The 19,937-nt window shown below is 47.8% G+C and overlaps 1 protein-coding gene across 1 annotated transcript in view; it reads right to left on the bottom strand.

Annotated features, from left to right (window-relative positions):
• The window catches only part of LOC128343876 (uncharacterized), a 65,348-nt gene extending 47,956 nt beyond the window's left edge, over positions 1-17,392 (bottom strand). Inside the window, 5 exon segments of the mRNA XM_053293309.1 lie at positions 13,731-13,856; positions 15,043-15,125; positions 15,807-15,957; positions 16,439-16,924; positions 17,109-17,392. Of these exon segments, the coding sequence (XP_053149284.1) occupies positions 13,731-13,856; positions 15,043-15,125; positions 15,807-15,957; positions 16,439-16,924; positions 17,109-17,174 (912 nt within the window). The 5' untranslated portion in view covers positions 17,175-17,392.
• Between the last annotated feature and the right edge of the window lie 2,545 nt (positions 17,393-19,937).

Genomic DNA, 19,937 nt, shown 5'->3' with positions numbered 1-19,937 from the left:
GTGGAAGCACGCACGCGAGTTCCCTTACGATCGACCACTAGCTCCACCCCAGGAGATGCACCAGCCTCCAGCCTCCATTCAGCATCAAACGGGGCATTTGCTCTGCAACGGATCCCGCCGCTTTCCACAATTCCCTTCCTCTCCGTCCGAGTCCAAGACCAAGCATGATAGAGCAGGAAGACAGAGCGTCTTCTCATCCGCTTCAGGATGCGTGTGACCCGCAAAGGGCGATAGTCCAACAAGAACCCGAAGTGCTCGTTGTGCGTCCCTTGTCTTTTTCTACCTCTCTGATCTTTGTTCTTTTTCCCCACTGGAAAGGAACTAGTTTGCTGGGTTCAGGGAGCAACGAGTTACGGTTGCAAAAGTTGCGGGGTGAGTGGAAAGGGGGATCTTTAAGTTTATTGGCGATAGATACAGGACTAACCTCTTCACAAAAAGAATCTATTTAACTTAGGGAACTCATGGCCACCACGAGATATTCACGGAAAGCGTGTGCATATCTCCCTGTCCAGCCCCAAGACAGCATCCCTCCCATGATGGCTGCTGGTGCCTACCTTATATTTCCTTTCAGACTGGTCCTTTTGGGACAAGGGCAAGGCTCTTATTTATCTATCATTTACTTTTCTATGTAAGAGACTTTCAGAAGAGCTATTGCTGAAAGTCACTACCGGTATATACGAATTCGCCATGACGGGGGTAGTGCTCTAGTTAATAGAGAGATGCCTCCTGCCACCACCAGATGTTCCAGTGGCTGAGATGACTTTCATGGGGGATTAGACGTATGCTTGAAAGAGAGAGAGATCCAAAAGCCAAAGCAGGACAATACCTTGACCTACTAAAGTATTGCAATGAGGTGAGCAATCTCGAGTTTTCTCCCAAGTCGCTTCCTATTTCTTCCCTCCTAAAAGGGAGGTCTGTGAATGACTGTTAGTTATGATGGTGAAGTGGAACCTCCATGTTCAGGTGCAGTATACCTGCAGAATACCTGAACACCAGTTGCAGCAGGAAGCATAGGTGGAAAACCGGTTTGCTTTCGCATCCTACTTGTGGACTTCCCAGGGCACCTGGTTGAAAACTGTGGGGAACAGGTTCCTGGCCAGTTCAGTCCAACTGGGTTCTTTCTTTGTATGTTGCCCTTGCATTATCCTCTTGCACGCCTCTCTCAGAGTCCGATGGCATCGTAATACCCAATGATTTTACCCAGCATTTTATCAAGTTGAAAGGAAACGCCTTTTGAGCCTGTGCCTGCGTCTCTCACACTATGACTTTTCCCTCCTCCAACTTAGCTTTTAACAGAGGAGGCCCTAATATGGACTCTATCCTGTGTCCGGTCATATCGGCTCTGAGTATTCTGCCACCACCAAAATTGTAGCAAGCAGAAGAAAGCAATCCGTGGATCAGGCAGCCGCGCACTGCTTCAGCCCCAATCTTTTCATTTTACCATGCTGGAAGACCAGTCCGTTTTTACACACCCATGTTAACGGTGGCCCTCCCGCCTGTGCAGCCACTCTTCAAAACAAGGTTAAGGGAGCGAGCGCTCCCTTGACTCTGTTTTTTTGGTTGTGTGTCAGCTGCAGCTGCTTGAAGTCGCAACTGACAAACCTGGGGAGGGGAGGGGGATTCCCATAATGCACCACTCCGTAATGGGAGCTCCAGGGGGAGGGGTGACGCAAGGCATCACATTCTGGCACCCGGACCTCCTGAGATGCAGGCGGTGTTCGTCTGGATGGGCAATTTGCCTGCCCAGGCGAACCAGCAAGATCGTCTGTGGGGAGGGTGAGTGTAACCTGCCTTCCTCGCATCCTGCCCGCAAGCCATTCTCACTGATCGTGTGAAGGGCTTCTAGGTTTCCCCCAAGTTCATATTACCAGGGAGGGTCAGATAAATATCACAAATGCTTCTCTGTGGGAGGGCAGGATACCTCCTTGTCTTAAGGAGGCTATTACCGTATTAAGACCACTTTTCAAGATACCTGCACTGGATCCCTCTGAGTTCGCGCATTACAGACTTGTCTCTAATCTTCCCTGGTTGGGCAAGGTGACTGAGCCAGCGGTTGCTTCTCCGCTCCAGGCAGTTTTGGATGACACAGATTATATAGATCATTTCCAGACTGGCTTCCGGGTGGGCTAAGGGGTGGAGACTGCCGTGGTCGGCCTGATGGATGATCTCCAATTGGCAATTGACAGAGGGAGTGTGACTCTGCTGATCCTTTTGGAGCTCTTGGCAGCTTTCGATACCATTGACCATGGGATCCTGCTGGGTCACTTGAAGTAGGTGGGGTTGGGTGGCGCTGTTTTACAGTGGTTCCGTTCCTACATCTCTGGATTCAGATTCAGGAAACTGCTGTTCTGAAAAGCGAGAGCTAAAGTGTGGGGTTCCACAAGGCTCCATACTGTCTCCAATGCTTTTTAACATCGACATGAAACCACTGGGATAGATCATCAGGAAGTTTGGTCTGGGATGCTATCAATATGCTTATGACACCCAGATCTATTTCTCCACACCAGCTTCATCAGGAACTGGCATGACCCCCCCTAAGCGTCTGCCTGGAGATGATATTGGGCTGGATGAGGGATAACAGGCTGAAGTTAAATCCAAACAAGAAGGAGGTACTGTCTGTAGGGGGTCAGGATCCGAGAGATTGTTTAGATCTGCCTGTTGTGGATGGGGTTACACTCGCCCTAAAAGATCAGGTTCATAGTCTGAATCCCAAAATCTCCCTGGTTTCTCAGGTGGGCTGTGGCCAGGAGTGCTTTTTATCTGTTTCAGTTCAGTTTATTGCGATCTTTGATCAAATACACAATCCAGATCAAATAAAAGAAACCTTGAGGGTAGAGATCAATATAAACACATACATGCATATACACATGTAGAATCTGTTACATAGAAGATTGGAAAAAACTATAGGATAAAACAAAATTAAAAAGAAAAAGGAGGGCGATTAAAATTAACTGTTTCTGACACACCATGAACGGATTTTAATCGCAGCCGTACAGAATTTGGCTACCAAGTGCGAGACGTAAGTGTGTTTATCAGAAAGAAATAAGTTTATATAGCATAGCATAGCCTTTATTTTGGTCTTTGACCATCATAAATAAGTTTATATAAAATTCATCTGAATTGTCAGGGTATCTAAGAATGAGAGGAGCAATATACTTTGAACGCAGCTCATGCTAGAAAGAACAAGACAGAAGTACGTGGCCCACTGTCTCAATATTCCCATTTCCACAAGGGCACCATCTGTCCAAATAGGGAACTCTCTCCTATACCCTCTAGTACTGCAGAGGGCAGCAGATCCAGCCTATTATCTATTATGATTTTTCTCTTTTTTCATGAATTTTAAATGTTTTCTATTTTCTATTATATTTTAATTCTGTACACCGCCTAGAGATTTCTATACTAGGCAGTATATCAATTAAATACATAAATAATAAACAACATTAGAAATCAGGGGGTCATCTAAAATTCAGCATCCTCTTCCTTTTGAGCAAGAAGGATATAACCAGTGTTTAACCTCTATTTTAAAAAGGGGCTAATCTTAAATTCAGTCATCTTGTATTTGGGTAAACACAGTAGTTCTTAATAATCCCATATTGACAAATATGCAATCTTTGTCTTGAAAACAAAACAAAACACTATTTTCCTTTCCTTTTTAGCTCAGCTATGGATGCGTTGCTCATGTCTTTAATTATAAAACTACTAGTAGCTTTAAGCCCATTTCATTAACGGGCGCTAGTAGAGAAGACTCACTTGCCCACTCTCTTGCCCTCCCTTCCCCTCCCACCCCTCTCTCACCCTCCCCTCCCTGTCAGTCTCCTGCCCCACTCCCTCTTGCCCTTTCTCTCGCCTGGACCGGCTTCCCCCGCCACCTCCTCCCCGCCGCCTCCTCCCCGCCACCTCCTCCCCCCCTGGACACACCGCCACCGCCTCTGCCCTCTCCGTGGCCGCCTCCGGCCTCCCCTCGGCCGGGCCGACCAACCGGCCAACATGGCCGCCTGGTGCCTGCAGTCGTGTCTCCCACAGCTGTTCCGGGCATGCGCGGCGCGCATGCCCAGAACAGCCGAGGGAGACACGGGCGCAGACACCAGAGACACGGGCACACCCTCAAGGGCTTTATTATATAGGATATTCCCTTTTGTCTATAGAGTGGCCCCAAAAGAAGAAACCAAGTATGTAGGAGTTGTGAAACTACTTCTGTATTTCAAATGGACGTGAATCGGCCTTCCTGCTCTATTACTTGTGATCCTGGCATTCCCACTCAGCCTTTTAACCCAGAGCATGCCCTTAACCTCAGTGCTGTGTGAAATGGGCTGCTGAACTAAATGGGCCTTGAGCCTGATCCAGCAGGGCTATCTTGGGTCCTTATTGCCCATTTCCCCATTCACAATCCTTTGAGATGAAGTGGGATTTGTGCATTGATTTCTGTTGGGAGTGCATTCTACAGCCCAGGAGCAGCTACAGAGAAGGCCTGCCTCTGAGTTGCCACCAGATGTATCGGTGGTAACTGGAGACGGACCTCCACAGATGACCTTAAGGTGCAGTGGGGATCATGCAGAAGACGGCGCTCTCGAAGGTAACCCAGGCTGAAGCCATTCAGGGCTTTAAAAGTAATAACCAGCACTTTGTATCTTGCCCAGAAACATATCGGCAGCCAATGCAACTGTTTTAAAACAGGCTTAACATGGTCTCTTGCTTGAAAATTGAAGCAAGAGCTGGTCTATCCATGGCGATCAGAAAGCAGAGCGGCTCCTTCCACATTCCTACCTAGCAGTATCCATGCTATAATGTACAGTTTCAGTTTATTTTATTTTATTTTATTTTTACATTTTATATCCCACTCTTCCTACAAGGAGCCCAGAGCAGTGTACTACATACTTAAGTTTCTCCTCACAACAACCCTCAACACTGTTGAGTTCACTTTTTGCCAAAGTTCTATCCACACTCCAAGCAGTTATATGGTTTCTCTCCTGTATGGATTCTATGAGGTACAGTAAGATTTTGCTTCTGGCAGAAGGTCTTTCCACACTCCAAGCATTTATATGGCTTCTCTCCTGTGTGGGTTCTTTGATGCCTTGTAAGCGTTCCATTCGTACGGAATCTCTTTCCACACTCCAAACATTTATAGGGTTTCTCTCCTGTGTGGGTTCTTTGATGCCTTGTAAGCGTTCCATTGTCCCTGAAGCTCTTTCCACACTCCAAGCATTTATATGATTTGTCTCCTGTGTGGGTTCTTTGATGCCTTGTAAGCTTTCCTTTGGCCCTGAGGCTCCTACCACATTCCAAGCAGTTATGTGATTTCTCCCCTGTATGGATTCTATGATGTACAGTAAGATTTCGCTTCTGGCAGAAGGTCTTTCCACACTCCAAGCATTTATATGGCTTCTCTCCTGTGTGGGTTCTTTGATGCACAGTAAGTGTTCCATTCATACTGAATCTCTTTCCACACTCCAAACATTTATATAGTTTCTCTCCTGTGTGGGTGCTTTGATGCCTTGTAAGATTTCCATTATCCCTGAAGCTCTTTCCACACTCCAAGCATTTATATGGTTTCTCTCCTGTGTGGATTCTTTGATGCACAGTAAGGTATGCATTGCTGCTGAAGCTTCTTCCACACTCCAAACATTTATATGGTTTCACACCAGTGTGGATTGTTTGATGTCTAGTACGCTTTCCATTTTCACTGAAGCTTTTTCCACTCTCCAAGCATGTATATGGTTTCTCTCCTGTGTGGGTTCTTTGATGCCTTGTAAGATTTCCATTGTCCCTGAAGCTCTTTCCACACTCCAAGCATTTATATGATTTAACTCCTGTGTGGGTTCTTTGATGCCTTGTAAGATTTCCATTGTCCCTGAAGCTCTTTCCACACTCCAAGCATTTATATGGTTTTTCCCCAGTATGGATTCTACAATGTAAATTAAGAGCTCCCTTCTGGCTGAAACTCTTGCCACACTGCAAGCATTTATATGGTTTCTCTCTTGTGTGGGTTCGTTGATGTACAGTAAGCATTCCATTCTTGCTGAAGCTCTTTCCACACTCCAAGCATTTATATGGTTTCTCTCCAGTATGGGTTCTTTGATACCTAGAAAGATTTGCATTGTCCCTGAAGCACCTTCCACACTCGAAGCATGTATATGCTTTTGATCCTGTGCGGGTTCTTTGATGCACAGTAAGCTCTCCATTCATACTGAATCTCTTTCCACACTCCAAGAATGTATATGATTTCTCCTCTGTGTGCATTTTCCACTGAAGCTTGAAGCTTGAACTGAAGCTTTTCGTTCTCAGAGCCCGCAGCCTTCTTTCTGTTGCTTTCTGCATTGTTTTTTGCATTCCATTTTCCTCCTTCCTCCCCCAACTGTCACCTGCTGGGATGAAGCCAGAAAATTGGTCAGACCCTGGGATAGAAAGTGAACTGGCAGCTTTTTCCATATTTGGTGATTACACTAAAAGCTATTGGACTCAGATTCAGAAAAGAATGGAAAACATACCGCAAACAGAACTGGCCTTAGATCCCTGTTATGCTCCTGTTAAGTTAGTTTTGGCATTGGAAGGCAGGTGTAATACTTCATTTAGATGGTATATGAATACTTCCTTGCTGAATACTAAGTATTTTGTGGAATAGCTAGAAAAGGAGATGGACGAATTGTTTCAATGTAATAATGGGTCTATAACTTCATTATCACTATTATGGGATGCTTTTAAATGTTTTATAAGGAGTTGTATAATAGCATATGCACCCTATTTTTAAAAAAGTTACAAAAAGCTAAGAGAGTCTTTAGGGGGAAAAGGCGTTATTAACTTCATATGCTACACACCCCTCCCAGGAGTTGTATAAATGCTTGTTGGTCATTAAGAGACGGAAGTTTGGGGCAGTGTACAAATAAAAAACATAATAAGATAAAATATGAACTTAATAAATCGTATGCCATGGAGATTGAATTTCTGTTATATTGTACTAAAAAAAATGGGAATTGGGAGATAAATCAGCAGGTGAAGAAATGTAGGCTTCTAAACTGAAACAGATAAAACAACAAAATAGAATACCAGCTAGGGGTGTGCAAACCAGTCAAAAATGCAATTCAGTCCAAATTGGAACAAATAGAAATCAAACTGTGATGTGCTGAACCAGTCCGGTTGTTCAATCGAACCAGTTCGGGCAGCATTACTTGCAAATGGAATCTGGTGAGGATTCCCCTTTACAAGTAAAGGGGCGATGGGACAGTGAGAAAGTGGTTTGAGTCTGTTACCTGGCTCACAGCACCTCCCTGAAGGCCAGGAAGATCCAGCTGTGGTTATTTCTTTGGATCCAGATAAAGAAGCAGTTCTCACAATCAGTGGGAAACACTGAGAGGAAATTTGCAGGGAGAGCGGGCTTAGTGGGGAGGGGCAGGATCTGAGCTGGGACTTCTCAGGTGTTTCCTGTTACTGTCCCAGTGGTAACCCAGATCAAGGATAGCGGAGGGGGTGGCAGGCAGCCGCCTGAACACATTGGAACTTAATCCAAGTCAGACAGCCCTTCTTGGACATCTGAGCAGGAGAGTTACCTACACAGAGAACTAGTTCACTGCCTTGGCTGAGGTGCTGGGCCCAAACAGGGACTCTCCTCTGGTGGCAGGCAACTCATGCCACTTAGCTGGCAAACTGCTGCTCAGGCAAGTCGCATTATTTTTTTTAATATTCATTTATTTATCATATTTTTATACTGCCTAATATGTAAATCTCTAGGTGGTGTACAAATCCCACCTTTAAAATCACAGGTTAAAATACATAAAACACGATAAAAAATAATATGAAACAGATTATTAAAATTATTAATATTCTAATTAAAAGCTTGCGAGAACAAGAAAATCTTGAGGGTCTTCCTGAAAACAAACAGAGAAGGAGATGCTCTTATTTCAGCAGGGAGCATATTCCAAAGCCCTGGGGCAGCCACAGAGAAAGCCCGGTCCTGAGTTACCACCTGACCAGCTGGTGGCAACCATAACTGGATCTCTCCAGAAGATCGTAAAAGGCGAGAAAGTTCATGACAAGGGAGGCGCTCTCTTAAATAACCGGGTCCCAAGCCATTCAGGGCTTTATAGGTAATAACCAGCACTTTGTATTTCGCTCAGAAACAGATTGGCAGCCAGAGCAGTTCTTTCAAAACCAGTGTTATATGGTCCCTTCGTGTTGTCCCAGAGACCAATCTGGCTGCTGCATTCTGTACCAATTGTAGTTTTCGGACTATGTACAAAGGTGGCCGCACGTAGAGCGCATTACAGTAGTCGGGTCTGGAGGTTACTATCATATGTACCACTGTTTTAAGGCCATTCACCTCTAGAAATGGACGTATCTGACGTATCAGCCAAAGCTGATAAAAAGTGCTCCTGGCCACCACCATAACCCGAGAAACCAGGGAGAGCTTTGGGTCCAGGAGCACTCCCAAGCAACGTACCTGATCTTTCAGGGGGAGAGTAGCTCCATCCAGAACAGACAGATCTAAATCATCTCTTGGGTCCTGACCCCCCCACAGTCAGTACTTCCATCTTATTTGGATTCAACTTCAGTTTGTTATCCCTCATCCAGCCCATTACAGCTTCCAAGCAGGCATTTAGGGAGGATATGCCATTTCCTGATGAGGTCGACATGGAGAAGTAAATCAGGGTGTCACCAGCATATTGATAACACCCAGCACCAAACCTCCTGATGATCTCTCCCAGCGGTTTCATGTAGATGTTAAAGAGCACTGGAGACAGTATGGAGCCTTGTAGAACTTCATACTTGAGTTCTTGCTTTGTAGAGCAACAGTCTCCAAGCAACACCATCTGGAATCTGCCAAAGAGGTAGGAGCGGAACCACTGTAAAACAGTGCCACCCAATCCCACCTCTCTCAGGCGGTCCAGAAGGATACCATGGTCGATGGTATTGAAAGCTGCAGAGACATCCAAGAGGATCAGCAGAGTCACACGCCCTCTGTTGATCACTAATTGGACATCACCCATCAGGCCGACCATGGCAGTCTCAACCCCATAACCCACACGAAAGCCTGTTTGAAATGGGTCTAGAGAATCTGCATCATCCAAAACTGCCTGGAACCGACAAGCCACCACCCACTCAATCACCTTGCCCAACCATGCCCAACCAACAGGTCTGTAATTAGCTAACTCTGAGGGATCCAGTGCAGGTTTCTTCCAAAGTGGTCTAATAATAGACTCCTTAAGAAAAGGAGGCGTCCTGCCTGCCCCAGAGAAGCATTTATAATATTTACCAGACCCTCTTTGATAAAATAATTATCAGATGAGATCAGCCAAGTTGGGTAAAAGTCAAGAGAACAGATTGTAGGGCGCACAGTCCAAAGCAGTATGTCCACTTCCTCAGGAGTCACAAACTGAAAATGATCCAATCTAATCCCATAAGAGGAGTTGCTGGACACCTCCACAATAAACTCTGCAATAACCGTGGAATCCAGCTCTGCCCAAATGTGAGAAATTTTATCCACAAAAAATTCATTAAAAATGTCATAGCGAGTAACTGATGGTTCCTAGTTTAAATTCATGGGGCAGGGGGTACATACTAGCCCCTTCACAACCCTAGACAACTCAGCTGGATGTGAATTTGTGGAAGCAATGCAGACAGAAAAGAACTGCTTCTTTGCCCCAATGACTGCCAGAGCATAGATCTTCAAATGTGCTCCGTGTTGTACCCGATTAGACTCACGCTGAGTCTTCCTCCACTTGCCCTCTACTCATCTACCTCACTACTTCAGCTCCCATAACCCATCCGTAACTCATCCCCCAACACCACCAACCTGGACCACTCCAATGCCAACTCAGCAACCTGGTCCGTCAGTTCACTTAGGGACTCCACTGGGCAGCGGGGTGATCGGTACACCAGCAGAAGTGCCAATTTATCCCTGGTTCCTAGACTTAGGTACACACCTTCAATGTAAGCCAAATCCCTGACAGGGATCCTGGTAAGGGAGATGGTATTCTTATACTGTCACATAAGTCACATACTGTCACATCACTCCCTGTCACATCCTCTCACCTGCTCCACTATGGAGAAACCCTCTGGGTGAAGCTGGGACCAAACCGGACCACTAGCCTCTCCCGACCAGGTCTCTGTGATACATACCAAGTCAGCTCCTTGATCCATGATCAAGTCATGCATTACCTCAGATTTATTGTGAACTGACCTGGCATTACAGAGTAATAAGGTGAGATTCTGTGGGTGGTTGGCATTGCTCCCCAAGGTCAAAGAGGTTGTAGGCCTGCTGGCAGGGGCAGGGGCAATAGCAAATTTCTGAATTCCCTTCCCCTATAATGACCCGCTGGACTACCAACGCCATATCATCGGTTACCCACCACCACTGATACAGCTGCCCCAGGGTTGTCCCCCAACTCCCCATCTCTGTTCAACCCAAGACACATACCTGTATCAAACCTAACTAAAAACTAAGCAGCAATGAAGTGAGCAGGACTCGTCTTTCCAGTGATCCAAAACAATAAGTTGGCGCCAGCCCTCAGTCCTACCCCCAAAGGCCACCCCCAAAGGCCGGCCCCCTTTGACCTGGGCTGCGCCTCCAGCTAGCCCTGGTCCCAGGGGTAGAGTAACTGGCCCTGTCCACCCCCAGCACAGTACTTCCAGTGACTGTTGCTGGTGTGTATCTTAAGTTTCTTTTAGATTGTGAGCCCTTTGGGGACAGGGATCCATCTTATTTATTTATTATTTCTCTATGTAAACCGCCCTGAGCCATTTTTGGAAGGGCGGTATAGAAATCGAATTTATTATTATTATTATTATTATTATTATTATTATTATTATTATTATTATTATTATTATTTAAGCCAAAGAGCCCCCAGACCCCACTGCTATGCCCCCACCTGAGGACACTGGAGAGGAGTGGGGGGGGGCAGAGGACTTACTAGCAAGTGGGGAGGCACCTGAGGAGGAGCAGGCCTGTGATTTGAATGGGGGCTGGGAGGTAGTTGAGACAGGACAGGGGTGAGTGTTTATCGCAAGGGGGCCAGCAGGGCCAGGTGAGCTTTGGACAGAAGGGCCATGATCTGAGCCAGAGACTGAACGGCCACTATCTCCTCGAGGACCCAGGTGGGGAAAACGTCAACAGCAGGTGAGGGAATTACAGGGAAGTAGTCGACTGACAAGAAGGCAACAGGAGCCCGAGTGAATCTATGGCAGCTGGCGGGGGTGGAGAGTTGATTAAGAGCACGTGGCTGCTGACTGTAAATTTGGCAGCCTGTGCCAAACTGCTGGAAACAACACGTCTAATCTGCTTGGAGCTTTTGTCGGGGATTTGGTGACTCTAGAGTTTGGGCTTCTGAAGTTTACTGGAAAGCCTGGATTATCCAATTTGATTGATTGATTGATTGATTAATTAATTGCATTTATAAACCGCCGCATCCAGAGGCTCTGGGCGGTGTACAATATGTACTGGGTTTATGGTGCTTTCACTCCTCGTTCCTGTATTCATGGTGAAACTGTTAAAACGTACCATTTATCAGTAAAGCTGAAGCTTGAGCTACAATTCCAACTGGCTATTGTGTCAAAAATCTCCGGTCAGCTTCTTCAGTAGAGTGAGATCGTGACACCCACCTCCCACATGGGCTTCTGCAGCCTGGCAGCTGGAACAGCCCAAACACAGCTGAAGTGACCTCCCAGCTACCCTTCTGCTCACATTACATAGCTGAGAGGGGAACCTCCCCCAGGATGAGTGTCTGTACAGGTAAGAACATAAGAACAGCTCTGCTGGATCAGGCACATGGCCAATCTAGCCCAGCATCCTGTTTCACACAGTGGCCCACCAGATGCTTCTGGGGAGCACATAGGCAAGAAGTATGTACATGCCCTGCTGTTGCTCTCCTGCAACTGGGATTGAGAGGCATCGTGCCTCTGAGGACGGAGATGGCCCACAGCCACCAGACTAGTAGCCATTGATAGACTTCTCCTCCATGAATCTGCCTAAGCCCCTTTTAAAGCCATCCAAGCGGTTGGCCATCAGCACAACCCATGGCAAGGAATTCCATAAATTAATGATGCCCTGTGTGAAAAAGTACTTCCTCTTGTGGGTCCTAAACTTCCCGACCTTCAGTTTCATGGGGTGACCCCTGGCTCTAGTGTTGTGAGAGAGGGAGAAAATTTGCTCTCTGTACAAACTTTCCACTCCATGCATAATTTTAGAAACTTCAATCATGTCTCCCCGTAGTCACCTCTTTTCCAAGGTAAAGAGCCCCAGATGCTGTAGCCTAGCCTCAGAAGGAAGGTGCTCCAAGCCCCTGATCATCTTGGTTGCCCTCTTCTGCACCTTTTCCAGTTCTATAATATCCTACTTAAGATATGGTGACCAAAGCTGTACAGTACTCTATATGTGGCTGCACCATAGATTTATATAACGGCATTATAATATTAGCACTTTTATTTTCAATCCCCTTCCTAATGATTCCTAGCATGGAATTTTTTTCTCAGCTGCCGTGGACTGAGACAACACTTTCAATGAGCTGTCCACCACGACCCCAAGATTTATCTCCTGGTCAGTAACCAACAGCTCAGATCCCATCAACATATATGTGAAGTTGGTGTTTTTTGCCCCAATGTGCATCACTTTACACTTGCTTACATTGAACCTCATTTGCCATTTTGTCACCCAGTCCCCTAGTTTGGAGAGATCTTTTTGGAGTTCCTCACAATCTGTTGTGGATTTCACTACCCTAAATAGATTTGTGTCATCTGTAAATTTGTCCACTTCGCCGGTCACCCCGACGTCCAGATCGTTTATGAACAAGTTAAAGAGCAATGGTCCCAGTACCAGTCCCTGGGGGACCCCACTTCCTACTACCTCCATTATGAATACTGTCCATTTATTTCTACTCTCTGTTTCCTGTCCTTCAACCAGTCTCCGATCCAAACATGAACCTGTCCCCTTATTCCATGACTGCTAAGTTTACTCAAGAGCCTTTGTTGGGGAACTTTATCAAAAGCCAAGTATACAATGTCAACCGGATCACCCTTATCCATATGCCCATTGACACTCTTAAAAACTCCAAAAGGTTAGTTAGTGAGGCAAGACCTTCCCTTGCAGAAGCCATGCTGGTTCTCCTTCAACAAGGCCTGTTCTTCTATATGCTTAACAGATCCTGGATCTCCCTCTCTCAAGATGCTTTGGAAGGCTGCGATCCTGTTATGGACAGTGTGATAGTTGGAAGCAGCTACAGTCCTATCAATAAACTTCTGAAGTCCAATGAACTGCCCTCAAAGTGGGATTCCTAAGGGGGAGGCTTCAGAATGGAGCAGAGAGAGGCAGTTAAACTGAACTACTGAACACTCGGTATATCATATAGGGCTTAGAAAAGCCCATAGATAGGGACATAGAGAGCTAGCTAGAGGGTTTCTAGAGAGGTCTGTTCTGAGACTGGTGGGGTTCCAGGGAGGGACGGGATCGGACAGGATCTGTGTCTATAGGTGACAGGCGATCCAACTGTGGTTACCTCAGTCATACACTTAGATAAATAGTACAGTCTGTCAATGTATACTGTGTAAAACGTCTGCCAGTGGGTGAAGTCTGTGTCTCACCATCTTACATCTCACCTTATTTACACTTTAGCCAAGGCTTGTTACTATGATTAAAGAAACCCTTACAAGCGTCAAGAACTGCTTTGGCACACTGCCATACTGCCACCATCACAGCAAACTAGTCTGATACTTCCGATGCCTTCTAAGGGAAAAAGAGGAAGTCTTACCCAGAGAGGCCACAATCCAACAATTCTCTTCCATGACTTCCCTGTGCAGAGTCTTTTGGCCAGAATCCAGCAGAGCCACTCCTCCTCTGTGAAATGCATGGCCACGTCCTCAAAGGTCACCAGGCCCTGAAAGAGAGAAAGGAGAACACATTTCTTCCCTTGAAGATCACATCACGGTTCTGTTTCTCCTAAGCAATAGTCAGAAGAACTGTTCAGGTAAGGTGAGCTGAGAAGGAAAGGGGCATTTGGACTTTCCCCCAACGCCCAGTAGGGCAGGGCACTCACTAGACTGGGTGCCAAGCCGATCAACATCTGGGGGTTTCCTGGCTCTGCACTTACTATTGTATTTACTTGCTGTTGTAACATGAGTGCCTGTGGGAATTTGTCATTATATGCGTAGTTTGGCTTTATCTTGCTTTGTGCCTCTGCATTTATTGCCTTTCTCATTGTTCACGGGTTCTGTGGTAGATTTTTTGCACCTATTACCCATGTTCCCCTCAGTTCTTCTCTTGGCTCTGCACGAAGCCAGTGGCAACCATGCAGGCAGGCAGGAGAGAACGAGGAAACTGGGAGGACGTCCGCCCTTGACTGGGCCAGAATGGCCCAAAAAGCCATTGCCTGCCTGCCACCAGGAGCTAAAAGGTCCCTCCCCTCTGTAGAAACCCTGGGAGATGATGCAGGGAGAGGAAATGAAGTCTTGTAAGGCAGTCCCTTTTAGGGCTAAAAGGCAGAATACAGGAAGGTGGGCATGGAAGGAAGGAGAGGGGTTAGGAGGTTGGGTGGCTGACCCTGTGAACATATATCATGGGCTTCAAGCCAGTGATTAGGGATGTGGGAGCTGGCTCAAGGTCGAGTTGGCTCGCACTCGAACTGGCCTGGCTCAAGGCCTCAAAGTCGCACTAAACCCACCAGGTCGGTCCAGGGCCAGCTTGGGGGGGTGGTTTGTTGGTTTATTTGAAGAAAAATTAATGGCAGACTTAGGGCCATTGATGGGCTCCGGAGGATGCTGTCATGGCCCCAGGGGGGGAGGTACCCTGATGCCCCCCCTCCGGCCATGCAGATGGCCATCGGGCATGTGGAGCAGCCTCCAAAATGGCCACAGCCACCACAGAGAGATGTCTAACGGGCGGAAAATGACCGGAGGTGTCTGGATCTACTCGAACCGAACCGGGGTTTCCAGTTTTGTGCACATCTCTAGCAGTGATAAGGGGGCCAGTAAAGATGGAGGGTGGCTGCCCGTATGGGCTCCTGGGGAGGAACAAGGCATTTCTTCTCCCTCCTCCATCCTCTTTCCCCAGCAATCCTTCCATACCTGATCTGGTCGTCCTGAAACGCCTCCCACTCCACCCGAAGGAAGAGATGGCTGAGAATGCAGAGGCAGAGTCATGCCAGCACCTGTAAAGGACAGAAAAGTGATGGGAAGTTGTAGGAGAATGAGAGAGAGAATATATAAGAAAACCCAACACAAATCTTTTTTAAAAAACGAGAATTTCAAAAACCACTCCATGTTAGCTTTGTGCAGAAGCAACAACACAACATGCATATGTGGGCACATAATGTCGACAACTGTCATAATTCAGTACATCCTTAAAACTGGGGGAGAGGCTGGAGAAAAGGCCTGAAGAGGAGAGGTGGGGGACATTTTACTTCTGGACGGTTTTTCCAAAGTAAAAGGGGAAGATATCAGTGGACTCCCAAACATTCCCTTGGCAGGTGCTGAACTGTTACGAGGTCAGTGTTGCTTGTCTGCAGAACAAATTCTTCAAATGGGGTGGGGAGGGGGGCAGGCAATCATACAGTGAATGGAGCAGCCTTGCCACTTGTAGGAACAAGTTGCCTTCTACTGAGACAGACCATTGGTCCATCTGGATCTATTGTCCACATTGACTGGCAGTGACTTTCCAAGGGTTCAGTGAGTAACATTTGTAACGCCTGAAACAAAAGATCATTAAAACCTTTTGAGAGGCTGGAGAGGAGGATCTTCCTCAAATGGGAGCAGGGAAACATAAAAGGAGACCACAGAGAGCAGGGATATTTCAGGGAGGACAGGAAGGTGTCTGCCCCATCCCGCCTTACCCAGCAAAGAGGCACCACTGCCCTCCTCATGCAAGATCTCCCTGGACAAGGGTGTCTGCCTAGCGTCCGATGGGTCCGTCTCTGCCTCGTGGAAATCAGGGACCGCTTCTGTCAAGAGTCCTTGCGTCTGAAACAGACAGAAGAGGAGATCCTAGGCAGGGAACAGGGAGAGAGAGATTAGAAACAGGAAAGACCCACAGGAACATAGGAAGCTGCCTTAGAGACCCTTAGTCCATCTTGCTCCATGCACTAACTGGCAGCGTCTCTCCAAGATTTCAGATACAAGTCCTTCCCAGACCTTCCTTCTGCACACAGTCAGATGTTCTTCCACTGAGCTAAGCCACCAGACCCAAGAAAAGCTGCCATATACAGAGTCAGACCTTCCTCCATCCAGCCCAGTACTGTCTATGCTAACTGGAGGTGGCTCTCCAACATTTCATGCAGGAGCCCTTTCCAGCCCTACCTGGAGATGCCAGGGAGTGAACCTGGGACCTTCTATATGCAAGCAGATGTTCCCCCACTGAGCGATGGCCCCATCCCCAAGAGAAGGCCCCTAACCAAAGAGAAGAGGGGGTGGGGTGGGCAGGTCATTCTCAGCTCTTGGCAACTCCCAGGATGAAGTGCTCTCTCACCTGCTGATCTTCCTGCTGCTTCTCCTCTGCCTGGCTCAGGAGGAAACCTTCTGCAAGGGACACCGCCTGGGAACTGGTCTCCGCTCTGCATTCTCTCACCCATCTCTCCATCTCCGGGGGCAGAACGGTCAGGAACTGCTCGAGGATCACCAGGTCCAGCATCTGATCTTTTGTGCATCTCTCTGGCTTCAACCACTGACGGCAAAGGTGGTGGAGTTGGCTGCAAACCTCTCGAGGCCCCTTGGTCTCCTGGTAGAACAACTGCCTGAAGCGCTGGCACTGTGCATCTGAGCTGCTGGTGTCCTCTTCCTGGATCTTCTTCTCTGTCCTTTCCCAGAATTCCCCAGTGCTCCCAGCCAGGTTGGCCTCAGGGCCTTTTCCTGCTTCATGGCCAGCCGAGTCTCCCTTTTCCATTTTTAATCTGCTCCGAAGCAGCCTCCAAACGGTACCTTCCAAGGGACGGAGGTCTGTGACACCCAAATTCCACTTTGTGGAGAAAAAGGAGACAAATGCTAGGAATCAAAGAGGAACTAGAAAGAGAGGGTGGGAAAGGGGTGTGGGGGGGGGCATCTTTCCTTAAGGGCCACAGAACTAGCCTCCCCCTTAGTCCTCCCTTGGGCTTCCCCCGCCCCGCACCACTGTATCTGCTTCACCGTTCTACAACACCTACTTCTCCTTTATTCCTCCCTTTCAGGAGCTTTCTGCACGCAAGAACCCCACGTTTATTCCCTGGCATCGGCCGGGCCAGAGGAGGGCGTGCGGGGGAGGGGGCCCAAACCTGGAGAGCTGCTGCCGGTCAGTGCAGACAACACTGACCTAAGCAACAGTTGGCGAGCGGGATCTTTAAGAAAGAGGAGAGGAGATCCTTTACCATGCAGCTCATCCCAACTACCCATGCATGCGCGCCAAGTGTGCCTCCCAGCCTAGCCCCCACCACCCACGAGCAGCTGCCTGCCTTATGTGCCGCCCTGCCCTTGTGCTCTGTCTGCCTCTCTGCTTGGAGGTCTCCAGCCACCCTCCCTCCATCCCTCCTTCCTCCTTTTCCCACTCTGCGCCCCCCCCCGACCCCTCTCTCTCTCTCAATGTACGAGCACCTCACCAGATTCCGCCCCCCCTCCCGCCGCGGGAGAAGACCAGGGTCACCTTCCCCCAAAGGGAGAGGCGTGGACGCTGCAGCTCCTTCTGACTTCGGGGTGAAAGAAGCTTCCAGGAGCGCCTCCGGCTAAAAGCAGGGAAGTGAAGTCGCTTTGCTGCCTCACGTCACGATGGACACTAGCTCCACCCACCCAGGAAATGCTCCATTCAGCATCAAAAGGGGCATTTGCTCTGCAGCGGATCCCGCCGCTTTCCACAATTCCCTTCCTCTCGGAGACAAAGCATGATAGAGCAGAGAGACAGAGCGTCTTCCCACCCCCTTCAGGATGCGTGTGACCCGCAAAGGGCGATAGTCCAACAAGAACCCGCAGTGCTCGTTGTGCAGCTCTTGTCTCTTTCTACCTCTCTGACCTTTGTTCTTCTTCCCCCAAAAGAGGAGGAATTAGTTTGCTGGGTGCAGGGAGCAAAGAGTTAAGGTTGCAAAAGTTGCAGCCTGAGTGGAAAAGGGGATCAAGTAAGTGTATTGGCGATAGATACAGGACTAACCTCTTCACAAAAAGGATCTCTTTAACTTAGGGAACTCATGGCCACCACGAGATATTCACGGAAAGCGTGTGCATATCTCCCTGTCCAGCCCCAAGACAGCATCCCTCCCATGATGGCTGCTGGTGCCTACCTTATGTTTCCTTTCAGACTGGTCCTTTTGGGACAAGGGCAAGGCTCTTATTTATCTGTCATTTACTTTTCTATGTAAGCCACTGTCAGAAGAGCTATTGCTGAAAGGCACTATATACAAATTCACCATCACGGGAGTCGTGCTATAGTTAATAGGGAGGTACTCCCTGCTGCCACCAGATGTGCCAGTGAATGAGATGACCTTCATAGGGGATTATTTGTATGCTTGAAAGTGGGAGAGATCCAAAAGTCAAAGCAGGACAATACCTTGACCTACTACAGTATTGCAATGTGGTGAGCAACCTCTATTGGGGGAGGGGAGGTGAATTCCCATAATGCACCACTCCGTAATGGGAGCTACAGGGGGAGGGGTGATAGATAGATAGATAAATCTTTATTGTCATTGTCCTGTGCAGAACAACGAGATTGAAAAGAATCTACAACCACTACTACAGGACCTAACAAGAATAATCTAAACATATGCCCATACGCCCCCCTCCCATCAACCCACTAAAAACCCACTAGAAAACTCTAAAAACTAAATACAAAAAACCCTCAGAAGCTGTGTTTTGCTGCGTTCAAAGCTGAGACCACTTTTGGGTAGAAGCTACTTCTCAAGCGGCTGGTCCTGGTCTTTATGACCCTATACCTCCTTCTCGAAGGCAGAAGCTGAAAGAGATCATTTCCAGGGTGCATGGGATCCTGCGCTATCTCTACAGCTTTATTATAACACCTAGTGGCATAGATTTGATCTAAAGTAGGAAGAGTACACCCAATTATTTTCTCCGCAGTCTTAACAACCTTGGACAGCAGTGTTCTTTCTCTGGCTGTACAACTCCCAAACCACACACAGATCCCATAAGTCATCACACTCTCTATAGCACAGCGATAAAACACCAACAATAGATTACTTGAGAGATTAGTCCTCCGGAGAACTCTCAAGAAGTATAATCTCTGCTGTGCTCTCTTCACCAGATCTTTGGTGTTTGCTCCCCATGTCAGGTCATCTCTCAGCTCCATTCCCAGAAATCTAAACACCGAAACCCGTTCCACACAAATCCCTTCAATAATGAGTGGCTGGAAATCCAATTTGCATTTCCTGAAATCCACAATGATCTCCTTTGTTTTCTTTAAATTGAGGAATAAGTTATTCTCCCTACACCACTCTGTCAGCCTCTCCACCTCCTTCCTATAGGCCGACTCCCCTTCTCCAGCAGTAATCAGACCAACCACAGTCGTGTCATCTGCAAACTTAATAATCCTATTGCTGAAGTAATTGGGAACACAATCATATGTGTAAAGCGTGTACAGGATGTGACGCAAGACATCACATCCTGGCACCCTTCCCGGACCTCCAGAGATACAGGCGGCAGTAGTCAGTGTGCATCTGGATGGGCAATTCGCCCGCCCTGGCAAGCCAGCAAGATCTGATCGTCTGTGGGGAGGGTGAGTGTAACCTGCCTTCCTCGCAGCCTGCCCGCAAGCCATTCTCACTGATCGTGAGAAGGCTTCTAGGTCTCCCCCAAGTTCGTATTACCAGAGGGTCAGGTAAATATCACAAATGCGGGGGTGTAACAAGCCTGGAGTGGGCCCAGAGACAGAATTTTAAAATGGGCCCCTCGCTGAATGCACAAACACACTTCACAATATATAGTCATGTGACTTGCCTCATGTGACTTGCCTCTGGGGGGGGCCTTGAGGCGTGGGGGCCCCCAGGCAGCCACCTCCC

This window comes from Hemicordylus capensis, chromosome 2 (assembly GCF_027244095.1).
Source record: "Hemicordylus capensis ecotype Gifberg chromosome 2, rHemCap1.1.pri, whole genome shotgun sequence".
Classification (NCBI taxonomy): Eukaryota; Metazoa; Chordata; class Lepidosauria; order Squamata; family Cordylidae; genus Hemicordylus; species Hemicordylus capensis.
Note: the sequence above shows the minus strand (reverse complement) of the source record. Positions and strands in the feature narration are given on the sequence as shown.